A 26,132-nucleotide genomic window follows, 5' to 3' on the forward strand; every position below is an offset into this window, starting at 1 on the left:
AATACTGATCCTTCTGGGTCCCCCCTTGCTTATTTCCCTCCATTGCGAGAACTGTCCATTTATTCCTACTCTTTGATTCCTGTTGTTTAACCAATTTTTAATCAAAAAGAGTATCCATCCTCTTATCTCATGTCTTTGGTGAGGTACCTTGTCCAAAGCCTTTTGGAAGTCCAAGTACGTAGTTCCTACCTGGTGGCCATTATCTATATTCACTTTCTGAAAAAACTCCTACAGGCTGGTGAGGCAGAAATTGGTTTTGCAGAAGCAATGCTGATTTTCCCTCAGCAGGCTTTGCCCCTCTATGTGCCTAACAATTCTTTGATTACAGTTTCTACTAATTCACCTGGGACAGACGTTAGGCTAACTTGGCCTATAATTTCCTGGTTCCCCTTTTTAAAAATCAGTGTAACATTTGCTACTTTCTAGCCTTCTGGTATATTGGCTGATTTTAGTGGTTACTTATATGGATTAGTAGATCAACAGTTATATAGCGGCCAGTAGATCAAGACATAGTCTACCAAGCTGTCTGTTGGTAGTCGTTAAGGCCCCCTGAACCTATAAGGGCTCCAGCTGTCATACAAAGACCAAGATTAGTCCAAGGTAAGAACGCAGCTAACTTCATTCAGAAAGATGCACTTGCAAAGCCCAGGTACATGTCAATTCTTGAATAGTGACAGAGTCAGACTCTCTAGTCAGAGAAGTCCTTTCAGACCTCAACAGAACAATTAAATAAGTATGGAATGTTGTATGATGAATAACAGTGCAATCTTGAACAGAGTTAAGCCCTCCTGTTTTTGTTGAAGTCAGTGAGAAGGGTTTTAACTCTTCTTAGGACTGCATTATAAATTAAGTCAGAGAAAGGGGTATTCTAAAAAAAAACTGTAGAATTCAGAGTAGGGTTGCCAGGTATAGGTTGGAAAATACCTGGAGACTTTGGGGGTGGATCTGGGAGAGGGCGGGGTTTGGGAAGGGGAAGGACCTCAGCATGGTACAATGCCATAGAGTCCACCCTTCAAAGCAGCCATTTTCTCCAGGGGAGCTGATCTCTGTCAGCTGGAGATGAGTTGTAAAAGCAGGAAATCTCCAGGCCCCACCTGGCGGCTGACAACCCTAATTCAGAGCCTTTCCTGTGCTGGGGCAGCTGTCTTAGGGATGTTCTCGGGTGGTAATTCAGAAGTTTACTGCTGCTGAATGTGGAAGTTCCCTGTGATGACTAGTAGCCACTGATAGACCCATACTCCTGGAATCTATCTAATCCTCTTTTAAAGTTGTCTATTTCTGTGGCCCTAATGGCAATATTTATGTCCTTTGGCAGTCCTGTCCCCTGAAAAAGACCAAGGGGGTTGGTGGCAGAAGCACAAGAAGGATAAATAGCAAAATGTAAATAAAAGGCAAGCAGAGATCACAGAGTTGGCAGATGATGCCAGAATCTCTTCAGCTAAGATAGCCGGGTGTGCATGTGCACTATTTGAGTTGTATATATGTATTCTGTTGGCAACATCTGTCAAATGTATGAGCTCATAAACTGTTGTTTGGTGGACAGGAAATAAGAGATGCATCAGTAGAAAATGGTTTCCTGTGGAAGTTGTAACTCACAGGCCGGAAGAAGCCTTTCAGTGATTTGGATTATTTGTTTATCAATAACATTCAACACTGGCGGAAATCCTGACTCTCTGAGCCAAGTTCACATCCTTCCTCTGGATCATGAGAAATGTCATAGAGTTGGATTGTTAGAACTGGAAGGTTGCTTAACACACTATCCAGTCTTGTATCTTTGAGGGGGAAAACCCCACAGCCTTGTAACAGTCAGATTTGGTGAACTTTGTGTGTGCTTTCTCAAAGTCAGTGGCAGTCTTTCAAGTTAACAATAATCGACACTGACATAGCTTTCTCAGAATTAATTACTGAGATCAGGAGAAGCCCACAAGCTCTCCATGGGCCAGATCTGGCCACTGTGGAAAATTTATCAAGCCTCCAGCATGGTAAAAATGTTGTCCCTGTTGTTTTCTTGCTAAAGAGAATATCAGTGGTTTTCAAGCTGTAAGAATTAGTGTTCATACATAAGTGCGAAGTGAAAATGTACTTTGACTATTACACATTTTCATACATAAGTGTATGAACACTTGTAATATATAAAAGTACATTTCAATACATTAATGCTATGCTTGATGAGTGCATGCAGTCCTTGACTGTGACTGCCCTGTGGGACTAAATGTCACCAATGTTGCATTATGAAGAGGCCTGTTTATTCAACAAAATACACTTATAGCCCTTGTACTGAGAATACGGTGCTGCGGTGGCTCAAGTGGTTAAGACGCTGAACTGTAGGCTGTGGAAGGTCAGTAGTTCAGCAGTTCGAGACCCGGGTGCCACATGATGGAGTGAGCTCCCATCTCTAGTTCCAGCTCCTGCCAACCTGGCAGTTCGAAAGCAAGAAATTGCAAGTAGATAAATAGGTACCACTTTGGTGGGAAGGTAACAGCGTTCCGTGCGCCTTGGTGTTTAGTCATGCCGGCCACATAACCACAGAAACGTCTTTGGACAGCGCTGGCTCTTCGGCTTTGAAACGGAGATGAGCACTGCAACCCTAGAGTCGGATTTGACTGGCTTTCGAGCAAGGGAACCTTTACCTTAACTTTACTGAGAATAGAGTGGCCCCGAAGAATACAAAAATTGGGAATTCCTGGTTTAGCTGATAAATGGGGATAATTCCTAAGTCCCTGGGCTAGTTAGTCCATGTTTTGGAAGGTCGGTAATGTATGCAGTATGTGGAACCTCTGGCTTCTAAGATCCTGTTACATTTCATCAGCCAGAGTTTGCCTTTTTATTATATTTCCCTATAATTACATAGATTCCCTCTGGCCCTCAGAGATGGACCAGAAATAAACATTACAAGTAAGGGGCCTGCAAAACTTGTGTGTGGGGGGGTAATAATCCACACATATCCCCTGTGGAATTCCAAATTTTCTTTCTAAAAAACCCTGGAAAATCACCTTCTCAAAGATAGAGACACCTGAGTTGCCTCCATGCCCACGTGAGTCACATCCACCAATCCAAGCCAGCCACATACACGGCTTTATTTGTTCCTGTGGTAAAGAGTTCAAATCCTTCCAGGGGCAGTTGCCTTTAAACTCTGGGAGAAAAGGGAAAAGGAGGTTTCTAAAGCAGCTGTAAAACATTTATTTTGCCACCATAAATATTCAGCTCCAAGTCTTGACATACAGTCTTTGCCCCACTTACTTAGGAGTAAGCCCCACTGAATTCTGGGGATACTGCTTAGCCTCTGTGACGAAGAGGAAAGTAGTTACTCTCCTGATCCACATATTTCAACAGAAAGGCTCTGGTCAACAAGATGGGACATGCACCCAAGTAGGCCTGCATGGGCATGCCCCACCACTTACCTTGAAGCCCAGCTGCAGCAGCAGTGGTGTCTGGGAGCCAATTTGAACACAGAGCGGCTCCCACTGTCTGCTGTGGCTGAGCCTGGAGTGGCCCCCAGTGTCCGTGACTGTGAGGCCTGGAGTGGTTTCCGGCATCTGCTGCAGCTGAGCGGGGGGGGGGGGGGGGGGGGGATCACTTAACTCCTCTGCTGCACAAAGCCACAAAAAGCTTTGGTGTCTATGGAGGATGGGGCAGGCTCAGGCAGTTCCCTTCAGGCCTTGTCAGGAAGAATTCAGTTTCATCTCTTAAGGTTGCCAGCTCCAGGCTGGGAAATTCCCGGAGATCTGTGGGGTGGAGCTTGGAGAGGGTGGGGTTTAAGTGAGGGGAAGGACCTCAGCAGGGTATCATGCTCCAAAGCAGCCATTCTGTCCAGGGGAACCAATCCCTGTAGTCAGGAATAGCTCCCGGCGCAGACAATGCTGCACGTGTAGACAATGCTATTTTTAATTTGGGGAAAATGTACCCCTCAATGTATTTTATTAACATTTCAGGGTGTCCCCTGAACCTAGGGTGTTCCCTAAGTTTTCATAAAAATCTGTTTAGTGTCAGTGTGGCCCGGATCCACAGATTTAGGTGTCTGCTGATGGGGGCCAGACTTTGCTGTTAGATATATAGATACAGTTGGTGGGGAAGATTAGATACTTCAATATGGTGTAGTGGATAAAATATCAAACTAGACTGAGAAGAACTGCAACAGTCATGATTTCATGAGAGTAAAGGTTAAACATAAATGATTTGTAGACCCAGTACTTCCCACCCCAATTTTTAACAAAATAGTGCTCATTTTAGTCAAAAGGTTTGTTCCTGTATCAGGTATAAGAAGAAATCTGTCAACTTCTGAATGGTTAACCAACAATGAGGCAGGGAGAATGCTTCATAAACCTATTACTCATAATACAGCAAAAGAGTTGGTAGTTTATGAGGCATTTGCATTTCTTTTTTACATTATTAAAGTTTGGGAAGCCCTAGCTGATACTATATTTTTTACAGAGGCCCAAACTCTGTAAGGCTTGCTGCCGAGCCTCTTTCTAGATCCCGTTGTATTTATTTCCACAACGGGCCTTATTTCTAGTTACTCATAATACAGCAAAGGAGTTGGTAGTTTATGAGGCATTTGCATTTCTTTTTTACATTATTAAAGTTTGGGAAGCCCTAGCTGATACTATATTTTTTACAGAGGCCCAAACTCTGTAAGGCTTGCTGCCAAACGTGTGTAGAACTCGACTATCCCCCCCACACACACCATGGATACATGACTCAGATACAAGACTCAGAATATGAGGAGAGTGAAGTGGCTCCAGTAACAAAAGAAGTTGCCTACCAGTGGATTAATGTGTCAGAGGCAGCATGGTATTGTGGCCAGAGACTTGGACTCAGACAAGGATGGGAAGGGTTTGAACCCTTGCTCTGTCATGAAGCTCACTTGGTGACACCGGGTCAGTTGCTGTTGTTCATTCTCACCAATCTGATAGTGTTGTTGCAAGGATAATGGGAAGGTGACAGCATACTCTACCCTGAGTTCCTTGGAGGAAAAAAAAGTGTTTGGGGGGATGTAACAAATGAATGATAACATAGATGGAACACAAATAATAAAATTACTGTGTTGGAGCCAGGAACATGCATTTTACAGGGATTAGAGACTAGTTCTGTTGATCAGAACTTATTGAAAGAAACCAGACATCCACACCCAATAAATGTCTTGAGCTGCAGACGTAAATGTAGCTATAGCAACCTCTAGAGGACATTCTTCACCTCCCACCCCTTTTCAGTTTCACCAGACTTCAAAGCTTGACTGAATATACTAAAAGTGATGCTTTTCTTTAGTGTTCATTTAGTTTTGCTCTGGCCATTCTTTTTCCCTTTTTTTGTACACTAAGTAAATACACAGGACTGGTGTTAACCCTCTTTTTCTTCTCCCTAGTGAACGTATCAGCATGCGGCAGTCCAAGGTGGACAAGTTGTACGCAGGCCTGAAAGACCTGTCAGAAGAAAGGAGGGGCAAGCTGGATGAGAGGCACCGGCTATTCCAACTGAACCGTGAGGTGGATGACTTGGAGCAGTGGATTGCGGAAAGGGAAGTGGTGGCTGGGTCCCACGAACTGGGACAGGATTATGAACATGTGACAGTAAGATATCGCCACTGTCTGGTTTCACCTTTTGTTGCTTTCACTTTTTGTATCTTAGTAAGCATATCACAACTTTTATCATCCTTGTGGCTAAAGTAGACTCTTGGACATACTGGGCCAAAACTAGAAACCCAAACCAAACCTTGCAGTCCCCAGTATTATACTTAAAAACAAAAAAACAAACAAAACTGTTCAATGTTCCAATTCTTAGACCACTTAAACTAACTTAAACAAACAACCCCTTGGCTTAAAAAAAATCAGTCACTTCAAGACCACCTTTATGAGTTTCTTCATGGGAAGAAATAGAACTACTCTAGTGGGGCAAAAGAGTGCAAATAAACATTTAGATGCTTGGTGCTTGTTGAGTGAGTAAACAGTATGTGGAGAAGGTTGTCATGGGATGATAAATTATCACTGCTTTTTGCATTGGGGAAGTATAGCTAGCTAGCATTTGTGGATCACACACTAACATTTGTGAGCCTCAGTCTCTCCTTATCACACCTTTGGGTGCTTCTGTGTTCCATTCTAAAGCTTAGAATTCTATGGTGAATCACAGTGCCATTCTAATGAACTTCAAAGGTGTAATTCTGCTTAGGCTGGAACTGTGTTGTCACTAGGAATTTTTATTTATTTACTTATTTAAAACATTTCTGCACCACTTTCCCACCCAAATAGGCTGTTAACCCATTCCATTGGGCAATAAGACTGTGATCTTGCTATATTTCAGCACTTTGTAGTAAATATTCAACTACTTTATAGACTTTTTACCAATTGATCATTCACATCCCTGGGAGTATATTCTCTCAGTGCTACATTCACTTCCGGGTGCAGTACATCCCTGGGAGTATATTCTCTCAGTGCTCAAGAACGCTCTGTCATGTTCTGTAAACCCTCTCCAATTTTGATGAAAATTGTTACATTTAGCCTCTTTTACCCTAATCAATTTCAACCGTATTATATGGCCGTGTCTTCTACTTATTGTTTGCCAAGATTGGCAGAGAGTACTGTATATATTATGCATTGGCTTACAGCGTAAACACACACCCAAAGCATATTTGGTGAACATTCCATAATTCCAAGCATTTTTCTCAGACACTTCTTATCTGGAATGGCTTTTAAGTTGCTATGATTGAAGTTGTGTTTGGCAGTAGCAGCTGTTCTGTATCAGCCAGGGACTGAGTGCCACTTTAGCTGTTGTGGACATAGCCTCTGCTTGCACCACAGTAATGAATAGTAATGAGACACAATTGGGGATATAGATAAAGATGTTATATTCATAAATGCACTTATGCTTTCCAGTAATACATACCGTGTGTTTGACTCCTTTTCAACATGTGATAATGTAATCATTTGTTGAATTCTTTACCACTCCTTTCCCTTTCTAGATGTTGCAAGAGCGCTTCCGTGAGTTTGCCCGAGACACTGGAAACATTGGACAGGAACGTGTGGATACTGTCAACCACATGGCAGACGAGCTCATCAATTCTGGACATTCGGATGCTGCCACTATTGCCGAATGGAAGGATGGTCTTAACGAGGCTTGGGCTGACCTCCTGGAACTCATTGACACGAGAACACAGATCCTAGCAGCCTCTTATGAACTGCACAAATTTTATCACGATGCCAAGGAGATCTTTGGAAGAATACAGGACAAACACAAGAAATTGCCTGAAGAGCTTGGGAGGGATCAGAACACAGTAGAGACCTTACAGAGGATGCATACGACTTTTGAACATGACATTCAGGCCTTAGGAACACAGGTGTGCAGTTGTTTTATCACAGTCTCCCAAAAGCAAGAAACTGCACAGTATTGGGCTTTGAAAGAAAATATTTTTTCATTTCTCGGATTTGTTGGCTTTTCCCTTGTCTTCTTGTGTATTCTTTTAACTGTTCGCTGAAGTGTCAAGAGCCTGATGCTGACATCCTTCAGATAAAAAGTGGAAATTGTAAAACATTGCTTGCTGCAGTTTAAGAAAAGTGAATCTGAGGTTTGGCCATGAAAAATCTGAACCCCAATGGCCTGCCCATTGGAAATGATCTGGGCATGCCTTGACATACGAGATAATATTTAAGTGATGCAATAGAAACACTTGCCTGAATCTCCAGAAGTAACATTATGGTCAGCATTCGCAGAATGCTTTTAAAAAATTCCACACCTTGCTGATCCTAGTTCAGCAGCCCATTCATGTTAAGCAAATTTACATGACTTCTCTTATTTTGCATAATTTATTCTTCTCCACTAGTCATGGAAGGAGGAAAGGAGCTATATTGAGCACTGAAACTTTCTCCCTAATCTCTCGAAACGTTCAGCAAATCTTCTGCTTTCAGAGATTTCAGCTAGTGCCATACAGATACTCTCAATAATATCAGTAGCCATAGAGGCTAAAAACATGGCACTTTTTAAAAGGAGATGCCGAGATTCTCTGTCTGCTACTACATTCTGTGGTTTTTCCATGCTCCCAAGGGTTTGTAGCATTAGCACAGCCTTGCATATGCTGCTATTGCAGCTGGCACGGTATGTGAGCAGTCTCAGATGGCAGACCAATAAAATAGTCTTGGCTAAGGTCTTTCTGTTTTGCTGACACTAGGTGAGACAGCTGCAAGAGGATGCTGCCCGCCTTCAGTCAGCGTATGCTGGAGACAAGGCTGATGACATCCAGCGGCGTGAAAATGAAGTTTTGGAAGCATGGAAGGCCTTGCTCGATGCCTGTGAGGGACGCAGGGTCCGGCTAGTAGACACAGGGGACAAGTTCCGCTTTTTCAGCATGGTCCGTGATCTCATGCTCTGGATGGAAGATGTCATTCGTCAGATTGAAGCCCAAGAGAAACCAAGGTAATGGGGACATCCAGTGTAAGGCAGGGGTGCTGTCAGGATTGTAATGTACTAATGTTGCCCCTTCTCCACTCACATAGAGTGGTTATAAATAGGTCAGGATGTCACCCTCACCACCCTTCTTGTTCTTGTCTCTTTTAAAATCTACAGTCATGGCCATCTTGCACCTCAGATCCTCTCTCTCACTCCCAGAGACATCCACAGACAGGGTAGACTAGCCCCCTTTTATTATCAGCCCTCACACACACAGTGCTATTGGGCTTGGGGCTCAAAGCCCTGTTTCATTTACTCACTGTCACCAGTCATTCATATCCTATAGTATAAATGTAAACCGAGTTATTAAATTGTGTATGTGTGTGGTTCTTTCCCTTAGACATGCAGCCCAAAGGGTTAATCAAAACGAGAAACTTTTATTTATAGAAACAAAATACTGAGGAAAGTAAAGTCTAAGAAACAAAGTTTCATTTCCTTTGAACTTTTGAACTGAGATCCTATACCTACAACTGGGATCCTTAGTTACAAATTTACCATTTTCATCCTGTTCCAAGCAGCTGTTCTATACAGTTCCCCTCTGTCAGAAAACCTTTTTTACCTCAGCCCTTAAGCTGTCGGCTTCTCTCTTCTGCTAACCCCTAACTGTCATTTTTAACTGCTGTTTTTCAAATCTCCTTCTCTCAACATTCCATTCACTCATTGATTGCTCTTAGAGAGAGGTGGAGCTTAGCCTGTCAGTCACATAAATAAATAAATAAATAATCTTTCAATTTATTGATCGCTCAATCCTTGCAGAGCTGCTGGCTCTGAGTGATTTACAGTTACTCATTTCACAGGGGACTAACAATGCTTTATAGGGGTAAGGGAGGACAACACATATAATCATGCTGCAGTCCCATTAACACTTTCTTGGAAATAAGATATGACAAGTGGGGACCCGCAAGGAACTTGCAGGGGGCAGCCATCCCATTAGCTTTCCCCCTCCCACTGTCAGTCCTTTTCTCTGTTTCTGTCTCTTTCCATTTCAGCCATGGCTACTGTCATCCCCCCACCACCACCAACTGCAGCTACTGTCTTTCCATTTCTCTGTTTCTCTTTTTTCCATTTCTGCCATGGCTACTGCCATTCCTCCACCCCCCACGCCAAGTACTGTCATTCTTTCACTGTTTCTCTTTTTTCCCATTTGAGTCATGGCTGTTGTCATCACCCCCTACACTACTGTCATTCCTTCTCTCTGTTTCTGTCTCTTTTTTCAATTTCAGCCATAGCTACAGTCATTCCCCCCACACACTGTTATTCCTTCAATCTGTTTGTCTCTTTTTTCCATTCACTTCACCCATGCTGTCAGTCCTTCTCCCCTCCCCACATTGTCATTCCTTTTCTCCTGGTCCTCCTACCCCCTGCACATCTGCCTGCCTCGGGTCATTCCAGAGTTCAGGGGTGTGGCTCATCACTTGCTTGCCCCCCCAGCCCCCTCCTCACCAATACCTATGGTTTTGTGGAGGGCTGTTGTCTTCTTGGCCTTTCTTACTGCCCTGCAGCCACTTCAGCTCTTGTGGCAGATGGTGGGCACTCCCCCCCAACCTGTCTCACTGCTGCCACCATCCCCAGGACTTGTCCAGCCACTGCCGATCTTCACTGCATCTGGTGGACACTGCTCTGTCCTGCTGTTGCCACTTTGGGACCTTGTGGCTTCCCCAGGACTCTCCCAGCCCCCATCTCTCTATCCTTGGAGGCTGCTGCACCACGGCTGCCTTATCTTTGCCAGCTGCCTTTTTTCAGCCTGAACTTCCTCCTGCCACCTCTGCCAGTTCCAGCCATCTCTCAGCTGTTTCCTGGCTGCCTTTTGAGAGCTCTGACGGCTGGAGTAGGTTCCAGTCCTCTGCCAGCACCCAAGGTTCCTTCCACCCCGGCCATCTTTTTCCCTCCAGCTGCCATTAGAAAAAAATAGTTCCCCTCCCCCCCCCCCACACACACACACAGCCACAGCCACACTGCTTGAGTTGTCTGCTGGACATTTCTGTGCAAGTGCAAACAGAAGTACTCTTATTTTTAGGTTTTGTAGTACCCCCATGCACCTTCTTTTCTTACTTTCAGATTTTTCTGCAACTCTGGGGAGGCCCCCAAGTTTGCAGGGAAGTCTTACTTCAGTGTAAGTGGGCCTGATCTGCAGATTTAGCTATCCACAGATTTGGCTATTAGTATATAGATGGTCTAGGACCATGAAGGGCTTTATATGTGACAGCCAGTACCATAAATAGAGCCTGTTAACTAATGGGCAGCCGATGGAGTGTCTGCAGAATGGGAGTAGTACGCATACTGTCTGCCAGGCTTTTGTGGGAGTCTGAATCGGCAGGCATCTTTTAAGGGAGGGAGGGGGAGAGATTTGGAGTTTGTTATTTTATTTTTGCTTTTAAAATGAAAATGTTTTAATTATATCCCACCTTTCATTATGGTTCAAGGTGGATTACAACAATAATTAAAACATTTTCATTTTAAAAGCAAAAATAAAATAACAAACTCCAAATCTCTCTCTGATGTACTGGTTTTCAATGTGTAGAATGGCACCACCTACAGATCAAACTGATGCAGTTGATATACAGGTTGACCATCTCAGGGAGAACTAGGTGTCAGTCAGGACTGATTTTTTAAAACAATGCTGGTAGCAAAGATCTCACGCTTGCTATCTTTCATGCACCCAGTGTGTCTTTTAAAACTTTGCATGCAACTAAAGCATGCCAGAGTTCCATGACCTGTGTGGACACTGCAGTTGAATGTTGTGTGCATATCTGCATTGCACACGGTGCATGAAGGATCAGACAAGTAAGTTTTTCTTACCTACCAATGTTACAAATAATTCAGACCTTACTCTCTGCTAGCAGAGCCCCCCCCCAAACTGTAATATAACTGAAGATAACACAACTGAGCACTATTTAACCATAACAACAGTCAGCCACAAGCGTCCCAAATTGTTTACCCTTGCTTCAACATCTGCATTGTATCTGATGCATATTGTCTCTGACATGGGTCTTATAATCTTCCCTTTTGAATTCTGCTTTGGCAAACTTTGCTAAGCCTACATTATCTTCAAAGCAAAGCAGAGAGTTACGTAAAGCAAAGCCAGGCTTAACAGATTGCCAGTGAGGGACTAGTAGAAATGCATCATGGGCTACTTGTACAGTCGGGCTTTGTATGTATACATTTTCATATTCTCATATTCTGATGCACATTGTATACTAGATTCCACATGGACTTGCATCAGAAGAACTTGCACGATTTGCCTTCCATGAATAGTGGCAAGCTGAAAACGGATTTTGAGAATACTTTGTTAAAGTAGTATACTTGTAACTCTGTGTATGACTGTGAATTTGGCCTGTTGTAAGGAAGTTTCGTCTGTGGAATTTCATCTGTGGATTTTGAGAAGTCTTTATTAAAGTAGTGTACTTGTAACTCTGTGTATGACTGTGAATTTGGCCTGTTCTAGGGATGTTTCGTCTGTGGAATTGCTGATGAACAATCACCAGGGGATCAAAGCAGAAATAGATGCCCGAAATGACAGTTTTACGACCTGTATTGAGCTGGGCAAATCTTTGCTGGCACGGAAACACTATGCATCAGAAGAGGTTTGATTATTTCTGTTTCTGCATGAGAGCTGCAGCTTAGAAGTACATCAGGACTGCTAAATTGCATCACATCCATCGGTGTTAATTGAATCTCCTCTTTTCTTCACCAAGACTTTTTACATTATCCTCCAAAGATCTTACAACATAAGCCTTACTTATTAAAAATATTATTCTACTCTCAAGAGGTAGTATAAGCATGGCAGAAGCTATTTTTAATTCTTACATTATTATTGGCCAAATCACATTCTCACATTACTGTTGACCCTCTGGGAACTACACAATAAGCAAGAGGCATCCTTTGTCTTTTGAGAACTAAGTCTGGTTTCTTTTAATGTTTGCTGTACTTTATTTATGGTCACTTTATGTGTGAAGCTCTGCAGAGAAGAAAGCCTGAAGTGTAACTTCTCAAGTTACTGAAAAATAAAAGGTGTCTCCTAGTGATATTGCCAGGGTCCAGGAGCACTAAGAACAGCCGCTATGATCAGTGGCTATAAGAAGCATGGAACACAGGCCTAACATTCCATCGTTTTGCTCTTCAGATCAAAGAAAAGCTATTGCAGCTGACAGAAAAGAGAAAAGAAATGATTGACAAGTGGGAAGACAGATGGGAGTGGCTGAGACTGAGTAAGAGTTCCTTTTCAGTCTTTTTGTCTTTTATTTACATTTATACTCTGGTTTTCTCCCTAGTGGGGATCCAAAGCGGATTACGATCATTCTCCTCTCTTCCATTAAATCCTCTCAACAACCCTGTGTGATAGGTTAGGCTGAGCATGTGTGACTGGCCCAGTGTGCTTTCATGGCAAAGTGGGGATTTGAACTTTGGTCTCCCAGATCCTACTCTGGCATTCTAACCATCGCACTACACTAGATGTCAGAGCTTAACTGGTCATTTCCCTAGGTGGTGAAAAGCCATATACACAGTTTTATCCAAGTGATAACACTGGAGGTGTACTATGGCCATCCCACTCATGAAATCATTTGCAAAAATGGGTGATTTGCACAAATGAGCCAACCCCACGTGTGAACTGAATTTCTGAGGAACTGTGCGTGCGCACAAAAGCTTATAATCAAAATAAAACTCTGTGGTGCCACTGGACTCAAACTTTGTTCTCCTGCTTCAGACCAACATGGCTACCCACCTGGACTTCAGCTGTTACTAAAGTTTATGGCTATCATTAAAAAGATGGGGAAAAGAGAAAGTGTACAAAACAAAGATGAACACAAAGATGAAGTAGATTCAGAGGGTAGCTGTGCTGGACTGCGGCACAACAGCTAGATTCAAATCCAGTAGCACCTTAGAGACCAACAAGATTTTTGTGATATAACCTTTCATTCAAGAGTCAAAGCCCTGACAAAGGGAGCTGTGACTTTTGGAAGCTCATGCCCCAAAAATCTTGGGCTTGAATCCAAAGATAGAAACATATGAAACAAAAATAGTATGAAAACAGAAAAGTTTTTAAGAGAACACCAACTATCTTAAAGAAATTTGAACACAATGATATAGTATTGACTGGCCTAAGTATTGATTTGTTTCTTACGTTGGCTTAGTTTTGGAGGTACACCAGTTTTCGAGGGATGCCAGCGTCGCCGAGGCCTGGCTGCTAGGGCAGGAGCCATACCTGTCAAGTCGTGAGATTGGGCAGAGCGTGGATGAAGTGGAAAAGCTCATCAAGAGGCACGAGGCCTTTGAGAAGTCAGCAGCTACTTGGGATGAGAGATTTGCAGCACTTGAAAGACTTACTACGGTGAGCCACAAGGAGCTAATTTTTAAAAATCCAGCGCAATTTATTTTCATGAGGCCCTTGATGCTTAAGACACAATGTTTAACGTGGTTTCTCCATCATCTGGATGACACGGAAGTACTTATGAGCAGTTTTCTTAGAAAGTTTATCTATTTTCTCATGTGTCGTTAGGCAGTAGTTTCTGGTTTCCTTGAACTGTGTCCCCCCCACCCCACCCTCAGGTCACTTTCCTCTCATGTCATTCTCTCAGATCCTAAACTGAGAGCTGGCATAATACAGTGACAGAGATGGTCACCTGAGAAGTCACCAATTTAAGTATCACCTTCACTACAATCTCCCCAGGTGGTCATAAGGCAACCCACTGTCTCACAGACTCTCCACCTGGCCACCGCAATACGGGATGTGAATAAAACTGATCTGCTCAACCAAGTTCCTACAAGTTATCCTGAAATAATGTTTGTGAAGCTCATTAAACATGCAAGCTGTACTACAGGAGTCCCCAACGTAGTGCCGGTGGGCACCATGGCACCACCCACTGTCACCATTCCTGGTGTTCACCAAGTGCTTTTAGAAAGTGGGTGTGGCTTTTGCCCAGCAGGGCTTCTGATTGGTTGTGCAGATTAAAAGGCATCCTATTAAACGAGGCTTCCATCTGAACTATTGAAGAGGTGCTATTAGAGTTATATGCAACCTTGCTCCCTAACATTTTGTTGTTGGCTCTGCCTCCTGCGGCAGCCATTTTGTGATTTGCCCACCTCCTGTGGCTGCTGATTCATGACTGTGCCCACCGCCCTGGGTCAGAATTCCAAAGTTGCCCACAGGCTCAAAAAAGTTGGGGACCTCTGCTGCTGTATTATAAACATGCCAGGCAAGTTGTTTTATTACTTCATGTTGGAAGATGCTTGAGGAGTCTCAGGGGGAATCAGTATGGGAAATTTCTCCCTTCCCAGAATACTATTAAGTTCTTAGGTCAGTTTCTGCATTCTCCTCTCCCCACTCCCTTTTTACCACTGTTCAAACTCCATTTTATGTCTCCTAAGGCATGCTGAGGCCTTTGAGTTTGGGGGGATAGAAGGTGTCTTTTCTTCTTTTTTCTAATTCAATTTTTTTTTCTGTATACCTATAAAGTCCCCTGATTATACAGAAATGTCTGCCTTGTCTGTAGCTGGCCTCACTTCACTGCCCCATTTGATAAATGCTCAGACCATCAAGCTTCTATTAGAGTGATAACTATTTATTTCTAGAGCATCAGCATTAGCTAGTGCATTTTTGATCTCAGAAGTTGCTTTACCTGATTTTTCCTACACTTTTAAAATACTGACTTCTTCCCTGCTTAGACTGAGCCTATCTGCTTCTCCTGTAGTCCTCAAGAAGCAGCTAGGTTTGTGTGTCCCCTTTTTTGGGTAACAGACATATTGGTAAACATCTCCCCCCACCAATCCATCACTTCTGGAGTTGCCTCCACCAGGTGTGCCCAGCTGATCACATGTCATCACTTATGTCTTCTTCTGCTTTTGGCTGGCTTTTTGCTTTGGCTAACAGCTCTGGCCTCAATACTAAGGGAAGCTGAAGTGTGTGTGTGTGTGTAATCACATGTCATCACTTATGTCTTCTGCTTTTGGCTGGCTTATTGCTTTGGCTAACAGCTCTAGCCTCAATAATAAGGGAAGCTGAAGTGTGTGTGTGTGTGTGTTAAAATGGCTTCTCTCTTTCATAATCCCTGCAGTTGGAATTGTTAGAAGTACGTAGACAGCAAGAGGAGGAAGAGAGGAAAAGGCAGCCTCCTTCTCCAGAGCCAAGCCCCAAGACTGGAGAGGAGATGCAGCAACGGTAAGTGTGTGAGTTGTCTGGATCAGGCAACAGAAAATGAAAAGTTGATTCAGTGAAGAGTATGAAGTGCCAAGCCTGGAAGCCTGTTGAAAAGGGACAAATAAATTGCCTTCTGGTTGCCTACCCATGAGCCAAAGCCCCTTGCAGACTAGCAGAAGCAAAAGAGAGCTCTCCCCGTTTTGAGGAGTGTACAGTCTAAATATCAGCCATGGGAGAAATGTCCAAGGAGCAGAGAGAAGTAGCAAGTAGTAGATGTACCTGAGACTGTCTCTGAGCATAAACAAAGACTAAGAGGCTAAATCAATCAGTGTTGTCAATACATATGCATATTGTGGAAGGGTTTGGAAGAAAAGAAGGGGACAGGGTACTACTCCAGTTTTTTGGGAAGCAGATTCAAGAATAAGAGACAGCACGAGAGAGAGTAGAGCCAGGTAAGGGAACAGGAGATTTGTGAAGGCCTGAGAGCTGGTAAAATTGGAAACAGGAAAGCCATGAACAGGAAAGTGTTAAGACATAAAATGGGAGCAGGGCGACTTGTGAAGTGCTTTGCAGGTAAGGGCAAGGATTTTGTGTTGGATACTGAAGGGACGAAAAAGCCTGTGAAGGAATCTGAGAAAGGGCATCACATCTGCTGGAGGGAAAACCAATTATTTTGGCAGCAAAATTCTACACAGATGTGAGAGGATTAAGGTGTGCCCCAAGAGGGCACTGAACTGTAGAGAAGTGGAGTCGGTTCTCAGCTGTCTACACAGTCTGGAGCCATGCTACAGGAGTGGATTATGAAAGAACTTGTGCCTTTGCTCGCAAGGCCTGGTTCTCCCTGAGGAAATCCGTCTCATCTGTTGAGATCCCTCATGGCAGATAAAGAATTTTCAGGCTCAAGCTCGAAACTTGTGCAGGCAGTGACATTTGTAAAACTAAGGAAAATTGCCTTTATGGAATCCAGTGCAGTGGGTTTCTACCTGTGTTTTAGGGACACCCGCCCCCCCAGGGTTCTTCTTCAAATGAGAAGGTCAGTGATGGCAGAGAAGCTTTCCTGAGAGATAACTGGCCTGCCACTACCAATTTTCCCCCTTCAGAGTGCAGCCATGTGAGAGCAACATTCTCAGTTCATTGGGCAGCTGTGAAGTCCAACAGGCCTGGCCAGAGTCCCATATGAACTGAGCACACCCCAGAGCAGAGCCTTCTGCAGTGTGCTGGGGCTCTTTGGCAGATATGCTGTGAATGGGTTTGTGTGTGAAAATTGGTCTGATGTACTGCTGTTTTGTTTTTTCCCCTCTCTCTTTCCACAGGGATGGCACAAAAGGAGAACAGGTCTCCCAGAATGGTTTGCCACCAGACCAGGAATCTCCCCGGGTTAGTTACCGCTCCCAAACCTACCAAAACTACAAAAACTTTAATAGCAGATGGACTTCTAGTGATCGACCTCGGTCTGGACTCTGAAACCACACAGTCACTTGCAGGCTGCTTACTGCTTTTCTTTTGGTTTCTCCTTGATTTGTTTGCCTGCAAAATTCCCCTTACTGTTTCTACTCTCCTGCCATCCCCAGCTCATTCATTCAACTTTGATTTAACAGCCATCACACGCACTCACACCCAGCAAGCCACTTTTTTTTTTTACTGTATATCGCTTGATTTTAATACTTGCTGCTTTGAATATTTTCAGTTGCACTGGGACAACACTTTTGTGTCATGCTCTTGGTTGTGAGTTTTTCATTGCATTAATAGATTTTTTCAGCTAAAGCCATCCCCCTTTAAGTGGGTAGTGAAAGGTAATCAGATCTCATCATCAGGAAGATGAGACGTAAGAGTCTGACAGGTATGACGCTTTGAGCTATTACTAACAGGTTGAAGTGTAGCCATGCTAGTGAGCCAGAGCTTTATCAGCAAATGTGTACATGATCACAGCATGCAGATAGGAGGGGAGTCTGGCAGAAAAGGTTGGGGAGAGGGAGTGGGGTACAATGCAGGGAGGGGAGAAGCATCTGTATCTAGAGTAAAAAAGCCTAGAAGTTAGCAAATTGTTTAACATTCCAAGCAAAATGGACCCGCAAGCCAACAATAAAGCTAAATAGCAGGGATGCTCCAAAAATAAGCAGTCCGCTTGATCTTTGGTTCCTTGTTATCTTTGCAAGTTTGCCTCTACCTTGGTTCTGCTATTCTCATAGCACACCAAAACAACTCAGTAGATTGATAGGGAGATAACAATAATTTGCAGCAGCGAGCAGGTGTAGGATTCAGTCATCCATCTTATAGAACACAGAGACGTGAACCCATGAAGCTGCCTTCAGATCCTTGGTCTGTCAAGATCAGTACTGTCTACTCTGACTGGCAGAAGCTCTTTGGGGTAGAAGCTCATAAGCCCCATTTAAATCAATGTGATTTGTACAAAGATTTCCAGCTCAGGCCTTTAAAGAAGGGTCAATCATGATTTGGAATGTGTGTGTGTGGGTGGGTCCAAGCAGATGGTAAGAGGCTAAACAGTCACCGTGAAAAGAGAATCTGCACCTGAACAATGCTTACTACAGCAAGGGTGATTGGTGCTTTGCAATTTCAGGAATGATGTAAATTAAATTAAGAGCACCAGAATGACATTTTAAAAATGTTTTAAAATCCCAGAGAATATGCACACGTGTCTATATTGTGAGAAACCACTCAGTTCCTGTCCTTCCATTGTGCCAAGTAAATTAAGTCAGAAGAGGTCTTGAAAGTCTGTATTCCTCTTCACTCTTTGTATTGCCTCCACCATGTTTGTCTGTGCATGTTTAGAAAAAACAGAGAAATGCCCCCCCCTTATGATTTGATCTACTCACACATAACATACAGTTTCCTGTTTCCTCTTCCCTGGATGACCATCTTTCGGGTATGTTGTAGGGCTGTCTTTTGGCTATGCTCCTGCAGACTGCAGGGTGTTGGACTAGATGACCTGCAAGGTCCCTTCCAACTCTAATATTCTATAATTTCCCCTACATACGGGCCAGGGGAGGAGGAAACATCTGTGATGTTGTGTAGGGGGGAGTCCCATTGAGGGACACGTGGACTGGAGGACCACCTTGATGCCATCCTTCCAATGACTGGTTGTTTTTTCAGTAAAGGGGGAGCTTGCCTTTATCAGTAGCTTCAGTCCTTCCCTTCTCCCTCAAGTGGAAGTGTAAGATGAGAACTGTCGAGGAGGGAGGGAAATAGGATTATGCATTAGTGGCAAAGTTACCAAAGGGAAATAGGGGTGGTACCCAAAGAGAATGGGGAAGGTAGTCATGAATAAAAAGCTGTGGGAGAAGAAAGATGGAACTCTCTTCTGCAAAACAGTCCATCACAGAGGGTTGTTAGACGTAGGGTTCATGAGAACACCTGGTGGTGCATACATAAGCTTCCACTTTCAGGACTGCTTTACAGAGCCTTTTTGAAATCTCTGATCATTGAGTTTATGGTGCAATTTAAATGCAATGTCGGTAAGCAAAAGAGCTTTCTCCATGTGACTTTTCATAGGGTTAGCATCTCAATTAAATTATGCAGCAGCCTGTGCAAAATAGCTACCGAGGGGCACACGTAGATGTGACACTGTCCCTGGGTTCACCACAGGGACACATCCCCATTTTCTAGCACCCAGGAAAACTGTTCAAGAGTGCTGCAGGAACATAATTCACATCAAGACCATGATGGCATGGGGAGAAGAGGGATTCTTACCTTCTCTTGGTGCCATTTTTCCAACCCACAATGGCAAGGTGGAAGGGTTCTTTACTGACACACAGAGCTGGTGTTATTTTGGGGCAGAAAAACAGTGCGATGGGGGCAGGAACCCATCCTCCAACTGTAAGTAACCTTCACAGATCTCAAGGCAGCATATATGGGGGGGGGGTTACCTAATTTTCTCCTCACAGCAAATCTGTGAGAGAGGTTAGGTTGAGAGGCAGTCACTCAACAAAGACCATTTGATATCTTTTATCATTGAATGGGGATGCTTTTGTTAAACCCTTCAAGGGTTAAGCCCTTGGCCTCAATGGATTTAGAATGGTGTTTACAATTGCACTGTTAGTTTTCACTCATCCAAGCCTAACACTACAGCCACTATTGAACAACTATTCTTTTTTCCCAGGGAATTATGGGAAACATTCAATCTGGGATTTTCAGGATCTCATTGAGAGAACACTCGGTACCCTCACCAAGCTGTATTTCCCAGGAATATTTAGGGGGAAGCCTTTACAATTCAACTGCTATAAGACTGATAAAAGTTTGTAATACAAATATATGCATAGGAGGTGAAAGTTGAAGTGAAGGTTGCATGCCCAGCCCACCATGAGTACAGGTGGCACACTCTTATCCAGGGATTACTTGTAAATGGGAACCATCAAGTCATACATAAACACACACTTTAAAACAAGGTTACTAATTCACATTAAGTGATCTTACGGATAAATGTCCCAATATAGAGTGGTCATCCCTTTAATTATCTTCTTGCTTTCACAATCAGAGGTAACAATATGATTATTTTTCATTGACCAGAGAGTATTGACAGTAATCAGCACTAACTGCAGTTTTTTGTGGATGTATGTTCATTTTGTTTTATAGCCATTTTTCCTGAATGTATTTACATTGTGATCATCACTTGCTACAGTATCAGTTCTTAGTCTCTACCAAAGCTATGTGTAATAAATCTGACTTTCTTTGTTATGTCTATACAGGGTATACTAGCAAAGCTCAGATTTATAAAGTATATCTTAATGAAATTTGTGAGATCAGAAATGAGAGTAGCGTTTATACTTGCTTTGCAAACTTGTTTTTCTACATCATCATGCATGTTTCTCTTTTTTCTCTCTTGTCAGGATATCAGCAGATAGCTTCTTAATGCTTTTTAAAAAAGATTTCTCCTTATCAATGTATTTACATGTTTTGGTGCTTCCTCTACAACTAGTTGTTGGGTCTCTGCCCCTCAAAGTGCATTAAAATGTGCAGGAATCATAAAAGTGCCTTTTGACATTTGAATTGTAAAGGGAGCATTCTGATCTATTTTGTTTCAAAGCCATGAGTGCCTAAGAGATTTTGGATTTTCTGATTTTGGCTACATACAGCTAGCATTCGATACAAAAACTAGAAAAATGTGTAAAGTCTCAGACAGTGAGGCACTACAGTACTCTCCTCTGTTGACCATAGCCTACATTTGTGGTCCAAAAAAGTATATCTCCAAATTGTTATCTCACAGAGCAACTTCTAGGCCGTAATTTCTTTGCACAGGCCTCTTCATTCCTCATCTTATGGTGAAGAGGCTCAAGGGAATAAACTGAATGTAGGATGGATTCATGCACTTTGAAAAAAACAAAGGGGTATTTCAAGTCACATCCTCCGCTGCCACGTTGCATGTTATGGTCAGGATTTAAATACCTCAAGAATAGCCACTAAATTGACTTGCAATTAATCTCCCAATGAAGAAATGTGTATTCATAGTGTGCTTGTGTTTATCTGTTGTTTGTTATTAACAATTGTCATCCATGGTGTTGTCTCTGCATGCTCAAAGCATGTTTCCATTAAAGTTTATTTAGCTCTGTTCTTTTTTTTCCCATGTGTGTCATCATGCATTATTTGCATATGTATTTGTTTTTCTTTTTTAAGTTTGTTGTTGGGAAACACCTATAAAAACAGGCCACAGGACTATTCGCTGTCTAATGAGACGTTAGCGCGGCAATAAGAGCCAGATCCACAACCATCTTGTGCTGTGCTGGTGCAACCTCCACCTGCTGCACTGCAGGCAACCAAACTTTAGGCTACTCAGTAGCCAGTTACATGGCCCTGAATATTTTGTTCTCCAGGAAGCACCACTTCTTGTTCCATAGCTGTGTGCCTGACTCTCTGGGTGCGTTCAGACGGGGCGTTTCTGCCGGCATAAACGCGATCACACTTACCCTCCATTTTGCGGAGCCCTCCGTTGGATGCCCGCTTACACGCTGCGGGCGTTGGCGTTTATTATTTTTTTTAAAGGACAGTTTGAGCATGCGCATAGGCAGCCATTCAGAGAATGGCGATTTTTGCGCATGCTCAACCCCCCCCCCCATTACATTTAAACTTTAAAGGTAAGGACTTACCTTTAAAGTTTAAAGCCCAACCTGGCCTCCCTGTAGTCCCGGACTCTTCCGGGAAGTTAAAGTAAGGGGTTTTTAAAAATTATTTTAACAAACGCTCAGGGCGAAGCTTCGCCCAAGCGCATATCGCTTGGTTTAAAAAAAATGGTGGGGGAAAGCCGGAAGCCTCCGACGGAAGTAGCTGGGGAACGGTGGAGAGTGATCAGATGCCGGGGTGCACCGTTGCACTCAGTTTACCACCAGTTGGGACCTAGTGGCAGAGTGCAACGGTTTAAAGGGATTTACAACGGTTAGGGACGGGAGGCAGATGTTCGCTGCGTGAACGCCCATAAGTACACCAGTTGGAACTGGCACCCTAACCGTTGTAAATCCCCTGTCTGAACGCACCCTCTGGCTTACAGAGGGCATGACTGCCCAAGTGCTCCTCCACAGGAACGGGAGAGCCATGAGAGCCCAGCTCAGAACTTCTGTTTATTGGGCCCAGAGTTTGCATACACAATATATTCTCCATGCTACTGACTGTCTCGCACGTCTAGTTTACAGATGGCAGATAAAGAATTTTAGGTAGAAGCAGTCTCATGGGTCTCCCTAAAAATTCTCCAGCCTGATGTGATCTGTGACATCTGGCCACCCATTCTCTCATTACAAATCTTCAAGAAAGGAGATTCAGCAAGCTCTCATTGTTTCCTGGAACCTCCAAGGCTTAACTGCTCTTAAATTGGTTTTTTCCCTGATTCTCAACCTAAGCCTACACTCCCATAGTGTCTTTTTATATCCCATTCCCACCCATCCGGGTCAGAATAAGCACCAGTTAAGTAACATTGCCACTTATCCAGTTTGGTGTAGTGGTTTAAGTGCGCGGACTCTAATCTGTGAGAACCGGGTTTGATTCCCCACTCCTCCACTTGCACCTGGCTGGATGACCTTGGGCAAGCCGTAGTTCTGATAAGAGCTGTTCTTGAAAAAAAGAGCAGTTTCTGTCAAAAGCTCTCTCAGCCCCACCTACCTCACAGGGTGTCTGTTGTGGGGAGGGGAAGGGAAAGGAGTTTGTAAGCCGCTCTGAAACACTTTTGGGTAGTGAAGGGCGGGGTATAAATCCAATCTCCTTCTTCTTATCAAAACTACTGATCAGCTGAACATTTGAGTTGACTTCTGAGTTATTAAGAAATTTCATGAGCAGGCTGGAAGCTAAACACCAGCAGGAGCGTCTGGTAAGAGTTCCAGAACTGACAGTTCTCACTCAAAACTGCAAATTTGTTGATGATAAAATTGAATGGAAGGGGGGGATACAAAGAAACATTTTGTTCCAGTGCAGGTTAGAAAACTAAAGCTGGGAGGACACTACCTGAGCTGCAGAGTTTCGATTTAAGTGGATTTTGCCCTCTAAGTCCAGTGCAGGTATATTTAATTTTGGATTACTCACATATTTAGACCAAGCACTAGAAGTTTTGTTTTTTTTGTTTTTTAAATATGATCCTATGTATAAACTCCTCAAATTCTGGAATAAATTATGCAAAGTAGTATAACTTGAATACAAGCGATAATTGGCCTATATTCTGATACAGACTTTTTGAATTGGCTTATGTTATTCATTGGTATTAGCAAGGAAGGATGGAGGCTAACGGAACTCTGCATGTCTTTAAAGGTTGGCAAACATACTGATAAGCTGTGGGAAGGGAGATTACCACTGTTCATATTGATCAGACACAGATAATACTTGCAAAAAATAAATGACAAATTTACAGCTTCCCAACTGCTTTTCAGTTATCCGAAACCCGGTCAGAGCAGTGGAAATGTCTGTTAATGTTTGTGCCCTTTACAAGTCCCTGCTTGTCCTCCATGTAAAAACAGCACAGTATGTTTGTAATCTACTACTAAAGCACTGAGCAGCGCCGGGCTTTAGTAACTCGCTAATAATAACCCCACTCTCCAGTTGTGTAACCTTTCGTGGGCTGCTACCAGTGGCTTTTCCTTGACATAGTTAAAAGCCAAAATCTGTTGATAAATGTATTGATCCCGAGTGGGACTAAGCTGGCGTTGCGAAAGATTAAAGTTTTCAGGATTCCGATTTAAAATGATTTGAGGGTGAAATGGCTGCTGAAGACGTCAAGAATGTGGCCGATCAGAGCTGCCCCCTCTAGGCACCTCAGTTACAGTACAACGGGCAACGCGACTGACAAAGCGAGTGATGGCCAAAGGCTTGGTTCTGTCTTTGTTTGGGGGTAAATAGACGTGTGATGTTGAGTGGTTGTAGTGTTTTCCCAGTTCCTTTAACACACAATCTGATCCACCCAGTTCCAAAGTTCACTAGAGACTTTGAAAGAAATTGACAGTTTGACCTTTGAACTATTGCATTCTAATTTATCTCTCCCTTTAACTTTGCCTGCCTTTGAAGATCCAAGTTCTTAACTAGGGTGATAGGCAGGATGAAAAAGCATGTTGCCCTCTTTCTTCCTAACACCTGCATGTTGTCTTCGGATTATGTTGTTATGCTGGGGATGGGGTAGGCAGTAAGGAGGAAATAGCATTTGCAGAAACTGATCTAGAGTTTTGGGGCTAATCATGGTTTTCCTGTGACAGTAACCTTTCACTGGATTAATACATTTTTAAAATTATTGCTTTGATTCAACAGCAGTCATTTTAATAAATGTATAGAAGAAGGCTGATGTGAATAAATGCCTTTTTTTCTTTCTGTGCTCAAAAAAGTAAGATTCTTATTGTTGCAATGTATGAGCAGTAAAATATGCATACAATTAAAGAATATGGCCACAATCTGGGGACCTCTGTATGGACAGTTTTCCATTGCCAGTTACAGGATGGCAAAGCCCCATACTCATGGGGCACTGGAATTCTCCATAGACTTTAATGGAGAAATCCTTGTTGCATGTATGGATTGTGTTTGCTGGATCGTGGCTTATTATGGATTTGTCTAGCAGAGCCAAGTACAGTAAAACTCTCACAGGTGGTTTTATCTCCTCTCCTGCCCCAGTTTCTTCACCTCTATAAACTGGGTACTAATGTACTGATACCTTCTAATTCCTTTGGCCCTTTTGTTCCCCTGTGGGGTGTAAGAGTAGTTTTACCTGGCTACCTTGCTCTGCACACAGTGTGCAAGATTTGCAAATGCACATTAAGATCTTTCATCTAAGAAAATGGCTTTTTGATTCCTCATTACTGAATGTAGGCTGTATTGTTTGCTCCTCTTTCTTAGATGGGAGAAACCAGGGAAGCCAATGAAATGGTCAATGGAGCTACAGATCAGAGGACAAGTTCCAAAGAGACGAGTCCAGTCCCTTCCCCAACCACGGATCGCAAAGCCAAGATGGGACTCCAGGCTCAAACTGCCGCCACACTCCCAGCCAAAACACAAGAGATACCTTCTGCTCAAATGGAGGGCTTCTTGCATCGCAAACATGAATGGGAATCACACAACAAGAAAGCATCAAACAGGTATTGTAGTTTGCATGGAAATGGAACAATTGGATAATAAATATGAGTTCTGGTCCGATTGCCTCTGTATATAACTAAAATATATTGCGGTGAGTCCCCTCTCCTGTCCAACCCTAGACACAGTGCATGGTGAGATAGGCAATAGGAACTAGACATGTATTCTCATTAGCTGGCTTGTGCGTGGTACTTTCAGTAGCATTATGCTCTTGGGGTTGTTGCTTCAGATCTTTACATCTTCCTTTGCCTTCCCAAGGTCCAAAGTTCAGTCCCAGTTATCTTCAGGTAGAAGGATCTCAAGCAGAAAGAGTAGGATGGGCCACTGCGTGTCTGCATAGATAATATATAGTTCAGTCAGTGGCATCAGGTGGGATGACCTTTGTCAACAGAGATGGCTTGCAGTGACTTAACACCACCCCTTGAAACAGCATAGCGCCTTGTGTCACATGCGTATCATAAGAGCAACAATTTCAAATGTTTTGTAACAATGAGGTCTGCAGAATGTGTACAAGAAGCAGCATTTTCAGTAGCAGCCTCTTCACTGTGAAATTCCTAGTCCAAAAAGGCCCACTAAACAACCTCCATGTCTGTATTCATGAGGTTGATAAAAACCTTTGTATTCTGCATTAGGGATATGCATTCAGATCTACCCGAGTTGAAAATATCAGTATTTTTCAGGTATATTTCAGCTTCCCAAATGTATCTGGGGTTTCTCGGGAAAAGTCCAATTGACTTAAACTGGAAAATACCGTTTAAAAAAAAAATGCACACCCCTATTCTGTGTAGCTTCGAGCAGACTGGTGGTTGTTCTGGCAATGTGTTTATTTTATTAAATTAGATTTTTAAATCATGCTCCCCTGCAAGGCGGTTCTCTTTTAATAGTTTTAGCTGCCTTCCAACCCAATCTTGTCATTTTAAAGGTGTTTTAATTGAACCAGTTGTATAAACTGCATTTGCTTACATTTATGGTAGCCACTTTTATGTATCCTTGTAAAGGTAAGATAGAAATTCAGTTTACCACA

General features: G+C 43.1%; 1 protein-coding gene across 4 annotated transcripts in view; it reads left to right on the forward strand.

Moving 5' to 3' along the window:
• The window catches only part of SPTBN1 (spectrin beta, non-erythrocytic 1), a 258,319-nt gene that overhangs the window by 224,062 nt on the left and 8,125 nt on the right, over positions 1-26,132 (forward strand). For all 4 annotated transcript variants that reach the window (XM_015421214.1, XM_015421216.1, XM_015421215.1 and 1 more), the window contains 9 exons: positions 5,363-5,567; positions 6,953-7,327; positions 8,156-8,400; positions 11,879-12,017; positions 12,557-12,641; positions 13,566-13,762; positions 15,486-15,589; positions 16,882-16,945; positions 24,875-25,113. In XM_015421214.1, the coding sequence (XP_015276700.1) occupies positions 5,363-5,567; positions 6,953-7,327; positions 8,156-8,400; positions 11,879-12,017; positions 12,557-12,641; positions 13,566-13,762; positions 15,486-15,589; positions 16,882-16,945; positions 24,875-25,113 (1,653 nt within the window). The remainder of the gene's footprint in view (positions 1-5,362; positions 5,568-6,952; positions 7,328-8,155; positions 8,401-11,878; positions 12,018-12,556; positions 12,642-13,565; positions 13,763-15,485; positions 15,590-16,881; positions 16,946-24,874; positions 25,114-26,132) is intronic.

This window comes from Gekko japonicus, unplaced genomic scaffold (assembly GCF_001447785.1).
Source record: "Gekko japonicus isolate JY-2015 unplaced genomic scaffold, Gekko_japonicus_V1.1 scaffold261, whole genome shotgun sequence".
Classification (NCBI taxonomy): domain Eukaryota; kingdom Metazoa; phylum Chordata; class Lepidosauria; order Squamata; family Gekkonidae; genus Gekko; species Gekko japonicus.